The sequence below is a fragment of the Macrobrachium rosenbergii genome, chromosome 30 (assembly GCF_040412425.1).
Source record: "Macrobrachium rosenbergii isolate ZJJX-2024 chromosome 30, ASM4041242v1, whole genome shotgun sequence".
Lineage (NCBI taxonomy): Eukaryota > Metazoa > Arthropoda > Malacostraca > Decapoda > Palaemonidae > Macrobrachium > Macrobrachium rosenbergii.
The window spans coordinates 19,944,195-19,962,344 of NC_089770.1; the positions used below are offsets into that span (position 1 = coordinate 19,944,195).

Sequence of the window (18,150 nt, forward strand, 5' to 3'; positions counted from 1 at the left end):
GAAAATGTGTGCAATTTCATGTAGAATACAACAGAAAATAACTCATGGTTGTAGCTTTTATCAGTTTTGAAATATTTTCATATAAATTACGATAAATAGAAAAAATTCGACCTTCGGTCATTTTCAACTCGACCGAAATGGTCGAAAACTGCTGCAATTGTAAGCTAAAACACTTACAGTCTAGTAATATTCAATCAATTAGCTTCATTTTTCAACAAACGGGAAGTCTCTAGCACAATATTTCGATTTATGGTGAATTTAAAAAAAAAACATTTATGTCCGCGCGTTACAGATTCATGCATCATACTATGATAATATTTTCTCTGTGTTGCTTTGATCGTTTTACAATTTGTTATATACCAAAATCATCCCAATTTTGTGTACAATACAAAGAAAGAAAAAAATCCATTAGCTTTAACCGTTTTGCTCACAGCGCGATTTGTATAAAATTATATATGAAAATTTTTTTTTGCGCTGTCATATATTTCAATATTTATATATGATAATGAAATTTTTTTTCATTTCTGATGGTTGCATAATAAACTTCAGTCAATGACAAAAAAAGGAGCCAAATAATGAACTCTTAATCTTAAAAACTAAGCGTGCTGTGATTTTTTGAAAAAAACTTTTTTTCCGCTTCGGTGCTAACTCCCAAACGCCGCCGGCATACGGGAGACGTTTTTGTAAATAGAGGCTCGGCGTTTAAGGGTTAAAAGGGCCATCACGCATGACAGCCGTCATCCATGGACTTACTCAAATATATGAAACACTGAAAAAGTTAATAGATAGGAGCAGAGAGGGAAAAGGGTATGCACTGTAGAAATTAGAGGGATAAGGCTACTTGAGTATGTCTTAAATTACTGAAAATAGCTACAGGAAAGGCTAAGATCAACTGCTAAAACATATACGGTGATACTTCGGTACTCGTTGGCTTCAGAACTCATCGAGTTCAGTACTTGACACATTTTGACAAGAAAAACTGTTTTGGTACTCGTTGTTTGCTTGGCACTTGACATACAACTTTATGCATATTTATCTTGAGATGTTGTGATGCATTACCTCTTTCACACTGGACAAAGAGTTAAGCGTTAATCACAGAATAGCTCTCAATCAGTGCAGAATCCATCTTAGTCCATTCTAACTTTTTTTGTTGGGTTTTTGAAATTACGTGCATACAGTGCATCATGGCTCCAGGGTGAGCTCCATTTTTTATATAATACACTAGGCTAGGTTTACTATGCCTGTCACATTTTCCGTCAGTTACCGTAACTATTATATGTTTATTAAGCTGCGTCACACTGACTCATCAAAAACTTGCTGACTGTCAGTGGTGACTTCTATTACTAAAAATAAAGTGATTTTTATCATTCTTTCATGCAATGGGGAAGGTCTAGGATAGTATGGCACTAAATTCAAGTGCCAGCTAAAAAAAAAAATGAATGACATGCAAAACATTTTGGAGTAGGCGAAACTAATGTCCGGAACTGACAAAATCACAACTTTACTTGATTTTAAAATTTACTGTAATTATACATAAAGTAAGCTGCATTTTTAACCCAGCTTTGATAATTTACAAAAACATGTACCCCTAAATTAGGTCGTAGGGTCCCATGTGAACCCCATACACCATCATCTCACATGCTTGCTAATCTCCTCACAACATCTCTGCAAAACACGCGGACACAAGAAACACAGCATACGTCTAGCATGTTTTGTACATATATCTCCATCCATATTACTGTCATGTTAAATGTATCTTTATTATCATATGCATTACAATGTCAGTACTTCAGCCTATGTACCATAGCTTCAGTCATGCCTTGTATAACAATTCATATGTATATACTCATCAATCAACAAACACAAATGATTGTGTGGTGACCTGTTTTTGTTCGCCTAGTGTGGGAGGCTACATTTCCACTCGCAAGAGTTATTGACCTGTCTGTTTGTTGTTTCAATAAATTAGTAAGTTTGCAGATACTGACTCTTACTCAAGCCTTTGCTACAAAGTTTTAATCAGCACATATGGCAATTATGATGTCGGTAATATGCAATCAGCTGATGTTTTTGAAAATGTGAACATCATCAGAATACAAATGGCGCATGATTGCCCTGTTCATGTTTTACAATATATGACAAGACAATAAATACAATAATATAATATACTGTATCTGAATACATTAAGTAAAATACCAGTTTTATTAAAATAAACAATATTTTCAAGACATGTGCACTAACTTTTGCAAATGGTTACTATCAGTGTAACAGTTAACAGCCCAACCAGGGCCAAATGTTCACACACATTACATATGTAACTCCGGTCACCTTGGGTATGAAGCGTTCTCCTAAAACTTTATTACAAACTGTCTCAGAAAGTTACATGATATAGGCAGTCCCCAGTTAACGGCGGGCTCAGTTAACGGTGCTTGTTTAGCGATGAAAATCAACAATTTCTAGCGCGGAAAATCGCCGATTTCCACTTATCGGCACCGATACATATATACCTAACAGTCACCGATAACCGAAACTCGGCACTTTTTGGAGGCCATAAGCCCCGAAAATTAATGATTTTCACTTACTGGTGATTTTCGGTTATCATCACACCCTCAGAACGGAACCCCTGCTGATAACCGGGGACTGCCTGTACGAGAAAACTATGTGCAGTAAACATGAATTTTCACATTAAGTGGGACCAGAAACAGCTTAAGGGATTGTAAATCTGTAGTGATAATAGTAAGCAGAAAAGGAATTTAGCTAGAAGCACAATAGGGCACACACACACACACACACACGCACAAATAGCTAAATACGAGAGCGACTATGAGCCAAGAATGAGATCACAATTATGAAAAATCAAGAACCAATTAAAGCTGTGAATGCTGTTAAAGGAATCAAAGCAGTGATGAAACAGGTCTTAAAACACTTGAGGAAGTAGGGGAAAGTGTTGTTGATCTGGATGAATGCAAAATAGTGGGTGGTGGTGTTACCGGGGCCATGATTTGTGAAAGTTACTTTATATAGTATTCGTGTTAATTCTAATTATTGTTTTCTTTATTTATGATTATGTTGTATACTGTAAAAGTAAAATACAAGTCCATCGTTGCACATGTGCCTTTTAAAATGGCATTCTCTGGGGTGGTCTAGTACGAAGTAACTCACTTTACATTATTCTTTATGGGAAAAATCTGTTTACTACTTGTCCTTTGCGGCACTCATCGTGCCTTCTGGAACCAGTTAACGACGAGTACCGAGGTATCACTGTAACTGGTACAGTAATTTGGTTTCATTATAAGAGAGAGCAACAACTGATGTGCAGCTATAGGAAAAGTACCATGCAAAGGGAAGAGATTATATCAAATAACTAAATAGGTATTACAAAGGCACAAGGCACTTCAAAGATTTGTTAAGCTAGTGATTCTACTCTAGTATAAAACACCAGATTTAGTGAAGACAGAAGCAAGTGAATCACAAGAAATTTGACATAAATGCTGGTATCCACCATGGATCAGCACTGAGCCTTTTGGTATTTATCACAGATGAAAGAAGCTACAAAGAAGTGCACGGAGGAAGGAGCCCCTAGGAGCTGGTATATGCAGATGACCGAGTGTTACAGCAGAATCTGAGGAAGTGGTGGTGAAAATGTTTAAAAGGAAGATGAAGGAGAATTTGAAAACATACACCCATATAATGTTAAAATTCATTTGTCAAGTATGGTGGGAAGATCCTCTTACAAATGAGGAACTGGTGGAGAGATATGGTATCATTAAGCTGGAAAACAGATTGCAGTCACAAAGATTGAGATGATTTGGAAATGAGATACGGGATGAGTAATAGTTCATCAGAAAAGTAGATATGGAAGAATCTTCTCTTCAATATGGATAATAAAGGTCTGGTTCCACAAATTACTTAAAGATAAACTTTTTTTGTTGGATGTATAAATAAAACACCAATCTCAACTTTAACGATAATAAGAAAACATTTTTGAAGACCAATCAAAGCAATTTCTCATGCCTCACAAATCAATCTCTGTCGGTGGATATAAAATAACTCACAAAATGCAAAATCGTAAAAGGCTAAATGGATATTCTCAAAAATCAACCTTGTCAAAATATTAAACAAAAATCTGAAATAAACTCCAGCACATGTGATCCACTCTTCATGTCTTCTCTAAATTGGTAACTACAGTACACAATTATACTGAAAGTGCTTTTAACATTTCCTACTGCATTTCTTGGCTCTGTAGATCCCAAAGAATGAGATGATTTGACATGAAGTGAGATAGAAGGAAGATCTGTTCATCAATAAAATACATAAGGGAGCATAGCTGGACAAAAACCAGTAAGAAGGCCTAGGATATTCTGGAAACAGGGCATGGATGGAAGCCTACACCAGCTGGAAATTCTGGGAGAAGGTGCACAAGATAGGGGTGAGTGGAAAGACTAATCTCACATAAAACCCCATTAAATAAAAGTCTGACATAAAACCATCAATAGAAAGAAGAGAAAAGTCAGTTTTCACACTGAGAAGCACTACTGTGCTTGTCCTACATGAAAGTTTATGGTTGTATGTGGACACATTGGAGGATCAGAAACGAAGTGCTTGGTTTTGGGACCCTATAATACAATTCTCATCAATGTGGTCATTAAGTTCATATTAATCACCCATACACAGTAAAGTGAAAGATGTTGAGACACTAGAATTGGAACCTGAAATTTAGGCCAAAGGCCAAGTACTGGGACCTATGAGGTCATTTGGCAATAAGAGGGAAATTTAGAGTAAAAAGGTTTTAAGTGCAACAAGAAGAAAAGGAATGCAAAAGGTTGCAGCTAGGGGCTAAAGGGATGATGCAAAGAACCTTAAGTAATGCCTACAGTGCACCTTATAAATGAAGTTTCTGGTTTTGTGACCCTATATTGCAATTTTAGTCTACTGGATGGCTACAGCCACTATCAATATTCATATAATAATGTGACAACAGATGCTCAGCAGGTGTTCAGGACTATGCCTGCTTAATCTAAAACACAGCTAGGTGCTAAAGTCAAACCATGAATTTCTCTGAGAACTGGCCCATCACTTAACTATCTAAGAAACAATACACCGAAGTTAAATTCACCTTTATGCGTGAAGATCTTCTGTGAAGTGAAGTCTATGGCCATACCCATAGGGTAGGTTGTTTCTGTTATGTTAATGCAATGCATGTCAGCTTTCCTATCTTCCTCTAGTTCTAGCTCACACCATACTCCTTCTGTCACGTCTTGTATGCAGCCTAAAACACCCAACTGAGGAGCTCTTGAGGATGCTAAACACAAAATACTCCTGGAAATACAATATCATTTCTCACAAAACCATCAAATACAAGAATATCATTGATATATGCAGATAAGTACACTTGTGCATATAGCAAATTACAACCAATCATGCACCAATTAACTTGAATTTCAAGGGAAAGCATACTGTATATAGTATATTTTGGTAGTTTTCTGCATATATTAAAAAATTCCAGTTTAGCACTATAAATGTTGTTTTCATAATAAAATTAAGTTTCATATATACTTACCAAGTAATTATATAGCTATAGATTTTCAACCAAGGCAACCTAAAAATTCAAAATTCCCGGTAGCACTTCGATTGTTTTGTGTAAGTGACAAGACCCCTCCCACTTTCGGGGAAGAAGAGGAAAAACATAGCACAAAGCTCAATTCGTTTATGCCCTGATGTCCATGCAAGGAGAGGAGGGAGGGCTCCGATTCTATGATTACTTGTTAAGTATATATGAAATTTAATTTTATTATATAAATAACATTTTCATATAAGTAACTTACCAAGTAATTATATAGCTGAATCCACATTGACAAGAGGTGGGATACATGGACATATTCTACTCCAAAACATTAAGAAAAGTAAAGACTTTGAAATAAAAAAGTTGCTAGCACTGATACAATGCTTGTTGTTTCCTTACCAGGTAAGAGAGCTACTGCAAGTGGATACTACCTCTGGCTGGTGCTAATCTTAACCTGTAGTGGTGTGGTGGTACAGTGCAGCCATGGGTCACCCCTACTTTAGTGGAAACTTTGCAGCGAAGGAAGGTTTCCGATGGCTAGCAAAGCTTAAAAAGGTGCCCATGCCCTGGGGATAGAACAAGAATAAAAACCAGACAACGCTGTCACCTACACTGCAATAAAAACCACACCCAAACCACTAAAAAACTGGTGGGTACTCCAGGTACAGTGTACCACCAGGCTCGCCCTGGACTTGACACCCTGAATCAAGGTGAGGCGTTAAGAGGAGAGAAAGAGAGCTCCCTATGCTTCCTCTCCCAACAATATGCCAGCCATGGATAAAGGTCCTAAGGTACTACAATTTTCAAACAGTTTCCACCTCCTAAGGTAATGAGTTGCGAAGACCGACTTGCACTTCCAATAGGTAGATTGTAAGATCGATAGAGGGATACAATATGTCTAAGAGCAAGAGAGGTAGCGACAGCTCGGACCTCATGAGCTTTCACCTTAAAAGAAGGCAGGATACCATCTTGGACTTGAGAGTGTGCCTCAGAAATCAAGTCTCCCAAAAAATATGACAGAGCATTCTTTGACATTGGACGAGAAGGGTTCCTGTGTACCAGAGATGACTAGAAGGCCCTCTAATCTTCTTGGTCCTTTGTAAGTAATACAGTACCTAAGGACTCTTACTGGATAAAGACGCTTCTCTTCTTCCTCCGAACCAAGGATGTCCATCAAGTTTTTAATGGTGAAGGAATGGGTCCAGGGCTTGGAAGGGTCCTTGTTCTTGGCAAGGAACCTGAGAGAGAACGATCAGACTGCATCTCCTTGTGCAAAACCAACTCTCTTGTCAATAGCCTGAAGCTCACTGATACGTTTGGCCATGGCCATAGCAACGAGGAAGAGTCTTCCTAGTAAGATTCCTTAGAGAGACAGAACAGAGAAGTTCAAAAGTGGGACCTGCAAGCCACTTTAAAACTACTTTGAGATTCCAAGAGACGTCTTCTGACTTCCTTTGCTTAGTCGTTTCAAAGGATTTGATGAGGTCGTTGAGGTCCTGGTTAGAGGAAAGGTCTAACCCCAAGTGTTTGAAGACCGAACTCGGTCTAGCCCCAAGTGTTTGAAGACCGAACTCAACATTGCTCTATACCCCTTAATGGTAGAGGACGATAACTTCTTGGAGGACGTCAGGCAGAACAGGAAATCAGCGCTTTGATTAACAGATGTTTCCAAACACGAGATGTTATGTCGACTGCACCACCTCCAGAAGACTGTCCACTTGTATCGATAGAAGTTCCTGGAAGACTGACGTCTACATCTAGCAACAGCCTCCACAGCTGCTTTTGAAAATCCTTTCACTCTGACGAGATTCCAGACAGTCTGAATCCTGTCAGAGCCAAAGCAGACAACCTTTGGTGGAACCTGAAGGTCGATGCAGGCCTGGGAGCCATTCCTTCGTTGGCCAGAAAGGAGCAACTAGGGTCATTGAGACATTGTGATGGGAAGAGAACTTGTTGATCACTTCTCTGATCATGCCAAATGGAGGAAAGGCTTAGATGTCCAGGCCAGACCAGTCCAGAAGCATGGCATCCGTCGCCCATGCCAGAGGATCCCGGGCTGGAGATAAAAGACAGGGCAGCAGTGTCATCTGCGTGAATAATCACTGTTTTGCCAAAGATCACGGTCGTGAAGGACTGGAGACCCAGGTAAATAACCCTCAGTTCCTTGGTGTTTATATGAAGGTTTCTTTGTTCCGTGGACCACGTCCTGGAAACTTCTTGATCCCCTAGAAAGGCTCACCAGACTAGGTCCGATGTGTTGGAATAAAAGTCTAGGTCTTGTTAAAAGGATGAAGAGATTTTCCTTGAAGAAGTCTTCCTTCGCACAGCCACCAACTGGCCTTGAGAAAGAATTATAGCACTCTCATGTGCAGCCTGCCCAACTTCACAGACATCTCGATGGAGGCCAGAGTCCCTAAGAGATTCTTCCACTGATTGGTGGAACAGTCTGGGAGAGAGAGAAACCTACAGACCGTGCGAAGGCAGGAGTCTGCTCTTTTGGGAGATGGAAAACCTGAGAAGTCTGAGAGTTCAAGATCATTCTCAAATAAAAAATCTTCTGTGTCGGAATTAGTCAAGACTTTTGCCTGTTGATCAGGATGTCCAACTCTTGAGTCAGGAGAAGAGTTTTCCTTAAGTCCTCTGTGCACTTCTCCTTTGATGGAGAGTGGAGAAGCCAGTTGTACAAAAATAGGGAGATGCTGATCCCCAGAAGATGGAGCTATTTGCCAAGGGGCGAGAGAACTTGTGTAAATACTTGAGGGGCTGTAGAGAGGCCGAAGCACAAGGCCCAAAACTGAAGAACTCTCTTCTGAAAAACAAACCGAAGGTACTTCCTGGAGTCCGGATGGATGGGGACGTCGAAGTAAGCATCCTTCATGTCTAGGGTGACGGTCCAATCGCCCTGGCAAATGGAAGACATGGCAGACTGGTTCATCTCCATATTGAAGTTCGTCTTCTGAGCAACGTCATTCAGAGCACTGACATTGAGAATGGGCCTCCAGCCTCCCAGTGACTTGGGGATGACAAAGAGGTGGTTGTAGAACCCCTCTAAACTGTGATCCTCGACTTCTTCTACAGCCCTTTTGAGAAGGATGGAGTCAAATTCCTGTGAGAGGGCTGAAAATTTCTTGGAGCCTTCCGAGTAAGCAGTCAAGGCGATGGGGGGCTTGACTAACAGAGGTCTCTCCCTGAAAGGAATGGAGTAGCCCTCCTTCAGGACTTGAACAATCATTGCTCTGCACCTCTGCGACTCCACTTCTCCCAAAAGTGGAGAAGTCTGGCCCTGAAGCTGGAAGGGCGAAACAGACTTACCGTCGAGGGAGGAGGGTTACTTCGGTTGCTTGGTGGACTACGCTAGCAGATCCTGTGTTAACTTCTTTTGGAGGTTCTGAGGAAATCTCTTGAATGGTGGCTTGAGGGAAGAGATACAGCTGGTCTAAGGGAGAGAAAAGGAGAGCAGACTTCTGGGTCTGGGTGACTCCTGTTGTGGTGGAAGAACATCCCTGTGGCCTTGTCGGCACACGACATAACAGCTAGCCAGTCTGAAGCTAGGTCCTCCGCTATGTCAGAGCAGTCCTCAGTTTTCTTAGCGAGGGCCCCAGTGGTCCAGTCAAGGAAAATAAATACCTCAAAGACCTTGAATATGTTCTTAATGAGGTGGTCTAGTTTGGGAGATGAAAACATGATCTATGCCAAAGCAAAGGCTGAGAGGCACGACAAATCAACAAGTCAAGAGAAGTCCCCTTGGGAGGAGGCAGCAACTCCCAAAGAGGGAGCTTCTCCAGTAGAGTAAGAGAGGCATCTCTTATGTATCAGTCTAAAGGGGTGCCAGGCAAAGGTGGCTTTGCCCTGTTCCCTCTTTGAAGAGAGCCAATCATCCACCTCCTTGAAAGCTTTCCTCAAGGAGGAAAGCACCAACTTGGGAAGACGAGCGCTGTCATCTGACTGGTTCCTCATAAGGAAGGTCAAGGCTGGAGAAACAGGGGCAGCAGGTGCAAGGGAGTCAGGAAAGCTGGCCATAAGAAATCTAAGCAGGGAAGCATAAGCCGAAGGAGGAGAGGGTCCTTGACCAAGAACCTCTTCATCTGAAGAAACTGGTGACAGAGACATATCCTGGGAGGCTTTGGGAGCAGTGGGGGTTTCTGTAAAAAACCAGTAATGGTCAACATCTGACACTTAATCAACTCCATCAAAGAGTCCTCCTGAACTGAAGCAAGAGCTTGAGGGGGCAAAGGTGGAGCTGAGTGCATGAGAGCTGGTGCCAGGTGAGCAGGAACTGGCGCCATAAGCTTGGGAGCTGGGGACTGGTGCTTGGAGGTGGGCACTGAGTGCTCTGGTGGTGACGGGTGCTCAAAGGCTGGGAGGTGCTTATATGAAGACGACTGCTGTCTGAGCAGGCCTTTTAGACGGTTGGGGGCCAATAATCCAATGGGTGCTCCACATATGGTGGAAACGGCTCAGGGCTGCCCCAACCCGACACAGGGGATCAGCTGAAGTAAAGGCAGGAGGAGGCTCAGCGAAGCTGCAGGAGGGTTGAGGGCTATGACTGGCCTCTCTATACCTCTTGACTGGAAGACAGGAGCGATCTGTGCCATCAGAGCACCTCTTGAGAGGATAGGACAAAGCAGAGAAGCGCCACCGGCGCCTCTTGTCGGAGTTGGAACCTTCTGAATCCAACAAGGTGATGCGCACTCACTCTGACACCTGGGAATGGACGACAGGCTCGACTGAGGGGGCAACTACCTGTGGGCAAACCCCACTGGCCTTCCTTGGACCTCCAGTATGTCTTCTCCCAAGTTCAGGGGAGCAGCACAGGGACCTTCATCTCCGGGCAACAGCAGGACGAGTAGCCACCAACACTCACTACACACATTAGAAGACACTTTTTCTGAAAGCAGTTTTAACCCTTAAACGCCTGTTGGACGTAGCAAACGTCGACTAAAATTGTCTGTTGAATGCTGAGTGGACGTAGCAAACGTCGACTACAAAAAATTTCAACCTTCGGTCAACTTTGACTCGACCGAAATGGTAGAAAAACGCAATTGTAAGCTAAAAACTCTTACATTCTAGTAATATTCAATCATGTACCTTCATTTTGCAACAAATTGGAAGTCTCTAGCACAATATTTCGATTTATGGTGAATTTTTGAAAAAAACTGTTTTCTTACGCCTGCACGGTAACTCGGCCAAAAATTTCAAAAATTCTTTCGTCATTTTGTCGTAATTTTTGCACTGTTCTATATTAGCCGTTACATAAAGTTTTATATATGAAAATGTGCGCAATTTCATGTACAATACAACAGAAAATAACTCATGGTTGTAGCTTTTATCAGTTTTGAAATATTTCCATATAAATCACGATAACTGCCAAAATTTCAACCTTCAGTCAACTTTGACTCGACCGAAATGGTCGAAAAACGTAATTGTAAGCTAAAACTCTTACATTCTAGTAATATTCAATCATTTACCTTCATTTTGCAACCAATTGGAAGTCTCTAGCACAATATTTCGATTTATGGTGAATTTTTGAAAAAAACTTTTTCTTTATGTCAGCGCCAGAAATTCTTTCGTCACATTGTTGTAATGTTTGCACTGTTTTATATTAGTTGTTACATAAAGTTTTATATATGGAAATGTGCGCAATTTCATGTAGAATACAACAGAAAATAACTCATGGTTGTAGCTTTTATCAGTTTTGAAATATTTTCATATAAATCACGATAACTGCCAAAATTTCAAGCTTCGGTCAACTTTAACTCGACCGAAATGGTAAAAAAACGCAATTATAAGCTAAAACTCTTACATTCTAGTAATATTCAATCATGTACCTTCATTTTGCAATAAACTGGAAGTCTCTAGCACAATATTTCAATTTATGGTGAATTTCTAAAAAAAAAAAAAACTTTTTCCTTACGTCTGCGCGCGGTAACTCGGCCGAACATCTCAGAAATTCTTTCGTCATGTTGTCGTAATGTTTGCATTGTTTTACATTAGTCGTTTCATAAACTTTTATATATGAAAATGTGTGCAATTTCATGTAGAATACAACAGAAATTAGCTCATGGTTGTAGCTTTTATCAGTTTTGAAATATTTTCACATAAATCACGATAACTGCCAAAATTTCAACCTTCAGTCAACTTTAACTCGACCAAAATGGTAAAAAAACGCAATTGTAAGCTAAAACTCTCACATTCTAGTAATATTCAATCGTTTACCTTCATTTGGCAATAAATTGGAAGTCTCTAGCACAATATTTCGATTTATGGTGAATTTTTGAAAAACATTTTCCTTCGTCTGCTTGCTGGTAACTCGGCGAACGTCTCAGAAATTCTTTAAATCTCGTTGTCGTAATATTTACACGCTTTATATTAGTCGTTACATAAAGTTTTATATATGAAAATGTGTGCAATTTCATTTACAATACAACAAAAAATAACTCATGGTTGTAGCTTTTATCAGTTTTGAAATATTTTCATATAAATCATGATAAATAGAAAAAATTCGACTTTCGGTCAACTTTAACTCGACCGAAATGGTTTAAAAACTACAATTAATAAGCTAAAACACTTACAGTCTAGTAATATTCAATCAATTAGCTTCATTTTTCAACAAACAGAAAGTCTCTAGCACAATATTTCCATTTATGGTGAATTTTTGGAAAAAAAAAAAAAAAAAAAAAAAAAATTTTTTTACGTCCATGCGTTACAAATTCATGCATCATTTTGTGATAATATTTTCTCTGTGTTGCTTTGATCATTTTAAAATTTGTTATATACAAAAATCATCGCAATTTAGTGTTCAATACAACAACAAAAAAAATTAAGTCATTAGCTTTAACCGTTTTGCTTACAGCGTGATTTGTATACAATTATATACGAGTTTTTTTTCGCTGTCATATATTCCAATATTTATATATGATAATGATATTTTTTCATTTCTGATGGTTGCATACTAAACTTCAGGCAATGACAAAAAAAAAATGAGCCAAAAATGAACTATTAATCTTAAAAACTAAGCGTGCTGTGATTTTTTGAAAAAAACTTTTTTTCCGCTTCGGCGCTAACTCAGCGAATGCCGCCGGCATACGGGAGACGTTTTTGTAAATAGGGCTTCGGCGTTAAAGGGTTAAGGTCATCACTAATTCAGCCACTGCAATGACTACTAAATTCATTTTCACATTAAACCTTGACGTGAGGTTGGCAATGGGATTGTGATTGGAAGCATCAGAACCAGGCACAGAAGTACAGGCAGTTCCTGGTTATCAGAGGAGGTTCAGTTCCCGATGGCGTGACCATAACAGAAAACTGCCAATAACTGAAAATCAGTGATAATAGCATCAAACCCCGCTTATTGGTGCCAATAACTGGGGATCAGCGCTACTGTTAAGTGAGGATCGGCGTCGATAAACGGAGATCGGCACATATCAGCGCTGAAAATCCAGTTATCATTGTCGCTAGACAAGCGATGTAAAACTGGATCACTGATAACTGGGGATTGCCTGTATGTGGTAAAGTAGTAAGAGGGCTAGGGATACGAGAAATAGCAAGAACTGGTGATGAAGGGACAGTAATCATCCTCTACTGGCCTGGTCAAAGGAGCAGATTCTAGATTAGCCCTATTTTCGGCTCTAGAGGCTCCCTTTCTCTTCTTCTCCCTCTCAAGCTTGACTAAATGAGATTCTAACGCTTTCCATTTCTTATCATCCCAGTCCTGACATTCACTGCAAGTATTCTCCCTACTACAGTCTTGCCATCTACATTTAACACATTTGGAATGAGAGTCGCATGACAATTTCGTTACTCTAGTCTTGCACCCCTCACTGCAAAAGCGAATGCTAGAAGTGCTAGTCAGACGCTATGAGAAAAATATGACATTTTTATGATAAAATGATGTTTCATTATACTTACCAAACCACTGTAAAAGCTTTTATCTCTTAAAATTCGACACGTCCGAGATATAAATTTTCAAACTTTGTTTGGAACACTGATATAATTGGCAGGAGACCCAACCCCACCGGATGCCGGTGGGGGTGGCGTGGAAGGTGACATACCCAGTAACCCAGGTCAGTTTCAATCTCGGCATACACAATTAGTGAAAGCCTGAGATAACGTCTGCACTTGAGGCCGACGTTTCTGGAGAGGGCTAGGCATCTTGACTGCCCTAGGTGACCTGGGAGGGAGCGTCTGAAATGTATCTTCTTGATCGGAACCCCACACTGAGTAACCAGGTATAGGGCTAGCTGTCCTTTTCTTAAAGAGTTTAGTAACCCTAGGGCAGAAATTATCAGAAAGATTGCCTCTTTAAGGGTCGAGAGGCATGATCCCACTTGCGATGACGAGGAGGGGGGGATCTGAGGAGCTGGAAGATGAAGAGACTGAAGATGAACTGCTGCTACTCTCACCTGAAGAACTTAACCTTAGGTAGTGCTGCTTCAACGACGACCGTCTTGACGAAGATTCTGGGGACACGATCCTGTGATGTCGGCGATGGCGAGAAGATCGACCCCTCGATGGAGAAACACTACGCGAACTTGCGCGCCCAAGACCCTCCGGGGCCTTGCAAGATTCACTTTTGCGGCTCCCCGAAGCTTTTCGACGATTCGACGACTAGTCAAGCTTACCACTTTCACTACCAGGGCTAAGGCTTTCCTGTGCCTTAGAGGACGAGCCTGCTCGTGGGCAAGAATTTCTGACCTTCTAGCCTCAGAAGGCAAGCGGGACAGCTGCCTTTGCTCAAAAGAGTCAGAAAAACGAGCAGACTCGCCTGAAACACGATCACGAACAACCACATTGTTATCACTAACACTGACGTCATCACCAACGCTAACGCCCGGACTATGGCGCGAGCGCACTAAACTTAAGACCGACTCCATGAAACCGTTCATTTGCGCTTCCATTTGATTTCTAAAAAGAACGAATTCTGATTTATCAGCCTCGAGGCTGGGCTTGGCTTGGCTTTAGGGAAAACATACTGGGAAGCTGGTGAAGAAGAGGGGGGAATATGAGGAGGGGAAAGAGCAGCGGTAGAGGAGGGGGTAGGAGAGGAGGAAGGAACAGCCGGTAAAGTAGATGACGCCAATGCCACCAGCGAAGAAGATAGCCTAGCTTCCTTACGCTTAAAAGCTTTCCTATCCCTATCCTTAACCAGCTTTACCTGATGGGAACTGTACGTTTGCCAAAACTCCTGACTCCATTCCATACACTCACTGCATGTGTTCTCCTGGGAACACTCCTGACCCCTACATGCCGTACACAAAGAATGGCGATCGTATTTAAGTTTGACCAGTTTGGAAGAGCACAAATTCCCTGCGCAAACTCTGGATCCAGAGAAATTGGAATCCGACATAGCTACCAAATTCACAGAGCTACGCTAGCTAGATTAATAAACAGGATATTGAGTACTTCACCAAGGAGAGACGCCAGAAAGAAGCGCAACGAGATGAAGGAAACCAAACAGTTTGAGACGGACGGACGCGCGAGATGCATTCACAATACGCCCGAGATTGAAAACTGACATGGGTTACTGGGTATGTCGCCTTCCACGCCACCCCCATCGGCATCCGGTGGGGTTGGGTATCCCGCCAATTATATCAGCGTTCCAAACAAAGTTTGAAAATTTATATCTCGGACGTGTCGAATTTTAAGAGATAAAAGCTTTTACAGTGTTTTGGCAAGTCATTATAATGAAATTAGAATATTGTTAACTAAATAGCTTACGAAGCAACTGATCATTGAAGGCCTCAACAAATTTTGAATACTTCACCAATTCCTTGAAAATACTTCCAAAAAATGATGAAGAAAGGCTGCAGAGAACACCCGATGTACATCGAGAACTGGCAGAAAACAAATTGAGCTCTCTGCCACGTTGTTTCTCCTCTTCCCCGAAAGTGGGTGGGGTCTCATCACCTACACAAAACAATTGAAGCACTGCTGCAAATTTTGAATTTTTAGGCTGCCGTGGTTGAAAACCTGTAACTATTTAATTACTTGGTAAGCTACTTATATGAAAAGAAGAATACAGTAACAAAATTATATACAATTTTTTCTCACTGAACACCACACAATCCAGATGGCTCATATAACTACTGCCAAACTTCAACAATATCCATCTCTTTTGGAGAGGATCTGGTTATAAAGCTTAACCAAACCACTAAGGTAAATTTCTAAACTCTCATGGGCATAATATGAAAGATTTACCTCAAATTGGGCCACAAGAAAGGATTTAATAAAAATATATACGCTCAATCACCATGTGGGAACAGACTGAAGGGACTGTGAAATGGGAATAGAAAAAATATACATTAACAAAAAACAGAAGATACTGAGAGAATCCTAGAACAACCTTTTACTTACAATTTGCATTTGACATAAAATGAGGTTTGTTACGGACAACTTTCATGAACAAAACACATACCACTCCTGCAAAAGAATCTGGTAGAATGTAGATGGTCTTAGCCCCTCATTTTGGTTGCAAATGTATTCATACACAATAAATTTAGGTTCTTGTGTTTTGGGAGCATTCACATACATCAATACTGAAAATGGAGAAAAAAAATTTTAACTGCAAATTCCTCTTAATGACTAAGATGTTACAAATTAAAAAAAAATCCAGACTTACTGCCAACTGTACAAGTTTTGATTAGGTAAAAAAGCCAAACTCTAACTGCCTGCTGTATAAGTTATTAATTAGATATAAAGCCAAACTCCATAACTCAATGGAAGATGTGTGGTTAATTTCATGTTCAAAGTGAAGGAAGCTTTGATGCTATGGTGTAATGCTATACAAAGAACTATCCACAAACTTGATAAGCTGAAGTCCTTATAATGAGGGAAATGTAAATACAATACAGGGTAACAATTGAATACAGTGTAATCATGATGTTGGAAGTGTATCATGATGTTGGAAGTGTACAATGAATGTACAAGCAAAAGTTATTAACTAACTGTATACAAGTTTACAATTAATACTGATCTATCACAAGAGCTAAACCACAATGGATGTACAAAATGAACAGGAATTAAAGAGGATGTTTACAAATAACAGACTGAAGGAAACACAAGAATAACACACGAATATCACGCTGTGCTAAGCAGACACTCACTGTTCATCACTCAAGCATAACACTAAGTAGCATCCACACCTGCTTGCCTCCAGCATGATGTCCTAAATAGCACCTACTCCGAGCTCTGTTAACTAAGCTAATTTGGTAAATACCTAAGTATATCACAGACTGTCTGGGACCAAAATCTTTTTGCAACAGAGTTCTGAGATCATGAAGCTACTGTATTTCAAGTTTTACTTAGTAAATAACAGAACATTACAGTAAATAAAAGAACATTGTAGTAACACCGATATCTGTATCCTCATGACTTCCCTAAAACCTCACAATTTCTTCTCTACTTACATTTGCTTTCAATTTAATCTTCTAAAACACTTCCACCATCACATGCTTTTCTTTTTTTACTTTATTCCACCATTAAAATAGTATTTTCATAATAAAATTAAGTTTCATATATACTTACCAAGTAATTACATAGCTATACTTTCTACTCGCACGGCAGTTAAAAATTTGAAGTTCGTAGTAGCAATTAGTTTGTTTATATTGTAGGTAACTACCTGCCCTCTATCAAGGAACAATAGGTACAACGTAATACTGATAGTCACTTCTTTAGTGCTAAATGTCTATCAGAGGGGAGGGAGGGCTCTGATCTTGTAATTACTTGTTAAGTATATATGAAACTTGATTTTATTATAAAAATACCATTTTCATTTATTAACTTACAAGTACTTACATAGCTGAATCCCACATTGATAGGTGGTGGGTATGAATAGACATATTCTGTTCCAAAAACAATCAGATATGAGGATGAATTTGCAACATAAAAATCTGTTAACATTGATAAAATGCTTGTTGTAACCTTACCTGGTAAGTAGATGATTACTGCCTTGGTCTGTGCTTATCTTGACCTGTAGCGACTTACTAGAATAACCGTGATAAGTCCCTACTTTTGAGGGGGGCTTTAGAATGAAGAGCCTTCTGAACACCCATAAAGCAACAGAGAAAAAACTGCCCTTGCCCTGGGCACAGTACCAAAATGCAATTAGACCAAGTAAAATAGTTACCCACACCTACAACAATAAAAATTAAAAGCCATCATAACACTACCACAGACTGTTGGGCATTCCAGGTACAAGTACCCCCAGGCTCCCCAAAAGAACTCGACATCCAAAAAATTCAAGGTGAAGAAGTTATGGATAGGAAGGGTTGCTTCCTATGTTTCCTCTCCCAACACCGAGCCAGCCACTGACAATGGACCTAAGGTACTGCAATTTTTGTATGTTGCTTCAATTTCTTTAAGATAGCGTGAGGCAAAAACGGAATTGCACTTCCAGTATGCCGACTGGAGGATTGCCAAGAACGACATACTTTGGCCAAAGGCACATGAAGTGGCGACAGCCCTAATATCGGTGTTCTCACCTTAAAGGAAGGCAGGAAATCATCTTCTATTTGAGAGTGCACTTCAATGACAAGACTTCTAAAAAAAATGACAGAGCATTCTTAGACATGGGTTTCGATGGGTTCTTGACA

At 40.2% G+C, this 18,150-nt stretch overlaps 1 protein-coding gene across 1 annotated transcript in view; it reads right to left on the reverse strand.

The window, feature by feature from the left end:
• The window catches only part of Nup214 (nuclear pore complex protein Nup214), a 96,585-nt gene that overhangs the window by 61,868 nt on the left and 16,567 nt on the right, over nt 1-18,150 (reverse strand). Inside the window, exons 6-7 of the mRNA XM_067131969.1 lie at nt 15,975-16,095; nt 5,114-5,316 (exon numbers count right to left, since the gene is read on the reverse strand). Of these exons, the coding sequence (XP_066988070.1) occupies nt 5,114-5,316; nt 15,975-16,095 (324 nt within the window). The remainder of the gene's footprint in view (nt 1-5,113; nt 5,317-15,974; nt 16,096-18,150) is intronic.